This window comes from Mus pahari, chromosome 4 (genome assembly GCF_900095145.1).
Source record: "Mus pahari chromosome 4, PAHARI_EIJ_v1.1, whole genome shotgun sequence".
NCBI classification, from domain to species: Eukaryota; Metazoa; Chordata; class Mammalia; order Rodentia; family Muridae; genus Mus; species Mus pahari.
Genome location: NC_034593.1, coordinates 86,064,692 through 86,070,292, shown reverse-complemented (window position 1 = coordinate 86,070,292; position 5,601 = coordinate 86,064,692). Strand labels below are relative to the sequence as shown.

At 45.7% G+C, this 5,601-nt stretch overlaps 1 protein-coding gene across 1 annotated transcript in view; it reads left to right on the top strand.

Moving 5' to 3' along the window:
• The first annotated feature begins 863 nt into the window (after positions 1 to 863).
• The window catches only part of Mrps21 (mitochondrial ribosomal protein S21), a 10,092-nt gene continuing 5,354 nt past the window's right edge, over positions 864 to 5,601 (top strand). The window contains exons 1-2 of the mRNA XM_021196700.2: positions 864 to 944; positions 1,805 to 1,926. Of these exons, the coding sequence (XP_021052359.1) occupies positions 1,844 to 1,926 (83 nt within the window). The 5' untranslated portion in view covers positions 864 to 944; positions 1,805 to 1,843. The remainder of the gene's footprint in view (positions 945 to 1,804; positions 1,927 to 5,601) is intronic.

The following is a 5,601-nucleotide window of genomic DNA, read 5'->3' as shown; positions in this document are numbered from 1 at the left end:
AGAAGAAGAAGAAGAAGAAGAAGAAGAAAAGGAAGAAAATTAATTGCTCTTGCAGAGGACCTGGGTTCAGTTCCCAGTACCCACATGGCAGCTCAGAGCAACCTATTAACTCTAGCTCCGGGGCCCCGACACTTCTCCAATCCTTCTTCAGCTCCTGCATGCTTGCACACGGTGCACATACATACACGCAAGCACACATAAAATAAAAACAAATCTCTTAAAGAAGTAACAGATGAGGGTGCATCTTTGTGTGTTGTGGATAGGTTTTTCTGTATCCATTACTTCTAAACCCATGTAAATAGCCATATATGGAGATGTGGGTATAACATACACATAGTGTTGTCAAGTCGTATGGAAGAAAACAAAAATTCTACTAGATCTTACTAGGCAACAAATGGCAAAGTTGACATTAAAACAACAATATTCTGATTTAAAATTCTGCAGGCGTTTGCCATTTGTTTTAGTGATTCTACTTTATTTAGTGAAATGGCTTGGGTAGCTGATGCAATGGAAAACTCACAGTATGTAATTTCTTTTCTTAACTTTTAGGCAGATGAGGGGTGTGGAGCCGGTTTTTTTCCACCCGGTGAACAGATCTGTCCTTTTTAAATAGAAAATATTCTTAGGACGCTTCCCATTTCCCATCCAGAAAACAAAATCGCTCCAATCTAGTAAAAATTTAACAGGATTAGAGCTACGGATCGGGCTGACCTTCTCGCGGACCCGACGACCGCGACTCCTCCATAGGAAGGCGAGGACGCTGTTTCTTTGACTCTCCGTCGAAGAGTCCAGCGCCTGCGCTCAGCACCGAACCTTCGCAAGGTCAGACCGTAGGCGGAGCTGCAGCGGGCTGAGCCCTGCAGCGTAGCTTCCTCCCGCAGCGGGACTCCATAGCTTCCGCTTCCGGTCCGCGGAGTCCCGGAGTCCTAATTCGGAGGTCCCAGGTACGGAGCTCTGGGGATGTGGGAGGTCACTGAGCTGTAAAGCGAGTATGGCGGGAGGGCAAGATTTCGCGTGGCCGCCTGGTGTCTAGAGACGGACGAAGAGTTCTTTCTAACTCTCAGCGGAAACCTACTTTTTAGTTTGGTTTGGTTTGGTTTGGTTTTTCGAGAGTGTTTCTGTGTAGCCCTGTATGTAGCCCTGGCTGCCCTGGAACTCGCTCTGTAGACCAGGCTGGCCTCGAACTCAGAGATCCGCCTGCCTCTGCCTCCCAAATGCTGGGATAAAAGGCGTGCGCCACCACTGCCCGGCAATTATCTTTTATTTATTTCTTGGTGTGGCCGGGGGTTGGGGGGCGAAAGTCAGGACAGCTTGCAAAAGTCTGTCCTCTCTTTCCACCGTAAGGATCCAGGGCTCTAACTCAGGTCGTCAGGCTTGGTGGCAAGTGCCTTTACCTGCTAAGCCTTTCACTGCGTAGTGAAAGGAATGTTGCTAACAATTCGCTTATACTTTTTACTTAAAAAAAAGTTATTTATATTTTATGTGTGTGAGTGTTTTACTTGCATGCATGTATGCGCATCACTGAGGCCAGAAGAGGGTGTTGGATCCCCTGGGACTGTATGTGTTGTGAGCCACCCTGTGGGTACTGGGAATCGAACTTGGATCCTCTTAACTACTTAACTACTGAGCCATCTCTCCAGACCTACTTGTACTTACTAAGATAGGAAGAATTCCTCCAGCCCGGTTCTGTGGTTCTTGAGCTAGTTCTGTTTCTAGATTGAATAAAACTACCTATGGTAAGCTGCGACTCTGTTGGCCTTTGTTCTCTTATACTGGGTTTCTGGTTTCCATGCTCGTTGTCCAGTCTGTAGTCCCGGAAGAATGAAGATTTAAATACAAGGCCATGGCTAAACATCTGAAGTTCATTGCCAGGACTGTGATGGTTCAGGAGGGGAACGTGGAAGGTGCCTACAGGACCCTGAACAGGTAAAATGAGTCAGAGTCCTGCCTAGATCAGCTGTGGGAAATGTGAGGTGATCCTCCACCCAGCCTACCACCTCATAACCTGCCTCACACTGGTGCCAGCTCAGTGTGTAGGCTCTGGACACCACCACCTCCTCCTCCTACTCCTCCTTCTCTTCTTCTTCCTCCTTCTCCTCCTCCTTTTCTTCCTTTTCTTCTTCTTCTAAATTTATTTATTGGGTATACAATGTTCTGCCTGCATATATGCCTGCAGACAAGAAGAGGGCACCAGATCTCAATACAGATGGTTGTGAGTCACCATGTGGTTGCTGGGGATCGAACTCAAGGCCTCTGGAAAAGCAGCCAGTGCTCTTAACTTCTGAGTCATCTCTCCAGCCCCTCTGGACACTTCTGATCCCTTCAGTTTATTATCCTAAAAATGAAGTTCTCCAAATTCAACTCAATGGAGCTTATCCAACAGGCAGCAATCATCCCTTGATGATAAATCTGAGTTCTCCAAGGTTTTGGAAAGAGCCCGTAAGTCTGTGTCTGCCTGTGCACACTGTAATCCCAGCACCCAGGAGGTGGAGGCAGGAAGAATTTGAGAATAATGTAGATAATGGTGACTAGACTCAGTCTCAGATGATCCCCCCCCACGTCAAAAAAAAAAAAATTAAAAACAAAAATCTGGGAGGGGAATGAGAAACGAGAAGCAGAGGCATGGTGCGTTTCAGCTGAGCCAGTTGTCTGTAGAATAAGGCTACTAGAGAGGATTAATTCCTCTGTGATTTTTGTTCATCTCATGTAGCTCAGGCTGGCCTAGAACAGGCAGTGTAGCCAAGGATAACCTTGACTCCTGATCCTCCTGCCTCCATCTTCCAGATGCTGAGGTTGATTGTGTGTTTGCTATCGTTTACGTGCCTGGCTAGACAAGATGGATTCTAATTGGGCTCTTGAAGAAATAAGTCATGGATGAGAAGGCATTTCAGGTTCCAAAGAGAGTTATAGCATAAGCAGAAACATAGAGGTAGGGGCTGGAGAGATGGTTCAGTGGTAAGAAATGCTTGCAGTTCTTGCAGAGGACCCAAGTTTGGTTCCCAGTACCAACAACTGATGTCAGGGATCCAATACACTCTCCTGCTTGTCCTCTGTAGGTACTCACACATGTGACATGAACAAACATACACCTACACTTAAAAACAGTGACACAGCTGGAGACGGGGGCTCCGTGGAGAACTGTCTGAACACTAGATTGTGGGTGGAGACTAGTCCAGACGATACTGTACTATTCTAGTTCCTTTAGGCTTCCCTAGTCTGGCATGCCTCGTTTAACCTCTTTATTTCATCTTTAATGATGTGCATGTATGTGGGCATGCGCTCTTGAGTGCAGGTGCCAGAGGCTAGAAGCATTGGCCTGCTTGGAGCTGGAGTTGCGGCAGTTGTGAGCCACTGACGTGGGTGCTAGGAGAGAGAGAGGTGCCCTTGTAGCCGGTGAGGCATCTTTCCAGCTCTTGCTTTGTTTGGCTTGGCTCTTGTGTGGTTGGTTTTTGAGAGGGTGCACTGTGCAGCTCTGGCTGGTCTGGAGCTGCTGTGCAGGCCAGATTGGTCGAGAGTTTGTAGAGCTTCACCCACTTCGCTTCCTGAGTGCTGCATGTGTGCCACTAGGCTCCTCTTTCTAGCTTGTCACTTTTTCTCTTATTTCCTTGGCCATCAGGCCGAAAGACATAATAAGCTTTATTTTAGCATGAAGATTGCTTTGCTGCAGGTAATGGAGAAAGTTCTCTTATGTGACAGTGATACTCCGCAAACCAAGTCCTCCTCTGGTTCACTTAATGCTCATTTTCAACAGCACCTACTTCCTTTGCCCATTTTCCCATACATAATGGAAAGTACACCTCTTTGCTACTTTCAAGACTATAAAGCAAAGCATAAGAAATAACATATTTCTCATCCCCTCTGAATGAGGTGGTCATCTATTCTTTGAAGCCAGGTCACAGTCTCATCTAATCATTACTAGATTTATTTATTTACTTATTTACTTGCTTATTTAGTATATGAGCTCACTCCTGCATTTATACGCACACGCCAGAAGAGAGCATCAGATGCCCTTACAGATGGTTGTGAGCCACCATGTGGTTGCTGGGACTTGAACTCAAGATCTCTGGAAGACCAGTTAGTGCTCTTAACCACTGAGCCATCTCGTGCCTATCACCTCCTTTGCTCCCTAGCATAATCTCAGGACAAGCCCAGAAGGGCCAGACAGGACTCCTCTCAAGGCTCCTCAGTCCAGGACCTTGGCAAAATGTGGGCATATTGCCTTGGCTGGGAATCGAACCCAGGTCAAGCAGCTGTGCTCACCACTATACTACCAACACTACTTGTTTTTTTTTTTTTTAAACATTTATTTATTTATTATATGTAAGTACACTGTAGCTGTCTTCAGACATCCCAGAAGAGGGCATCAGATCTCGTTACGGATGGTTGTGAGCCACCATGTGGTTGCTGGGATTTGAACTCAGAGGAATAGTCAGTGCTCTTAACCTCTGAGCCAGCTCTCCAGCCCTTGTTTTTGTTTTTAAAGATATATTTTATTTTTCTTTAATCCCAGCACTTTATCTCTGAATTCACGGTCAGCTTGGTCTGGAGACTGAGATCTAGGTCAGTCAGAGCTATGTCTCAAAAACCAAAACAAACAAAATATTTCATCTTTCTTTATGTGGATGTCTGTGTGTGCCCTGTGTATTCAGGTGTCCCTGAGGAGGGTCTGGAATCCCTTGGCGCTGCACTATCCAGTCGGGCCGGGTTTGTAGCCCAGATGGTGCAGTGCTTGGCTAGCTTGCATGAGGCTTTGGGTTTCTTCTCCAGTGCTCTATAAACTGCGTGTGGTGACACACCCTCACAGTTCCAGCAGTTAGGAGGTGGCAGTGGGAGGACCTGAAGCTCTAAGTTGTCCTTGACTGTGTTGCAGATTTGAGGCCATCATGGGCTACATAGGGACCAAGGGCTGTTAAAGGGGCTCGCTCTCAAGCCCCTTGAGTGTGAGTCACAGCCCCATGCGGTAGAAGGAGAACATTAACTCTTGGACATTATCTTCTGACCTCCACAGAGTTGGAGAGCAGGTAGGCAGATAATTATATACATAAGGTAATAAAATCTAAAAAGTAGATACTACGTGGAGATTTTCCTAACTGACCTGGTATTAATTCAGATCTTGTCCAAGGAACTTATATTTCTTTTGAAATTTTTTTGTAACAGAGTCTTATGTAGCGCAGTCTGGCCTCAAATTTATCATAAAGCTAAGAATAACCTTAAGCTCCCGATGCTTTTCCCCCCGTCTCCTGAATCAGGGTTACAGGCACTTACGCACACACGTACAACACCCCATCTGCAGCTCTGGGGATAGAATACCTAGGCCTCCATACATGCCACAGACAAATGCTACCAATCAGTTATAAGCTGAATCCTCAGCATAAAGAATTTTATTTTCTTTAAAAAAAAATAAGTACGAAGCAGTTGGGGGTGGTGACTTAACTCTTGCAGCCCCAGTCCTGAAGAGGCTGAGGGAGGAGGATTTCAAGCTTGAACTATACAGACCCTGTCTCAAAAAATGAGGACATTGAGTACTTTTTTTTTTTAATTAATTAATTAATCATTATTTTCTTTATTTACATTTCAAATGCTATCCCGAAAGTTCCCTAT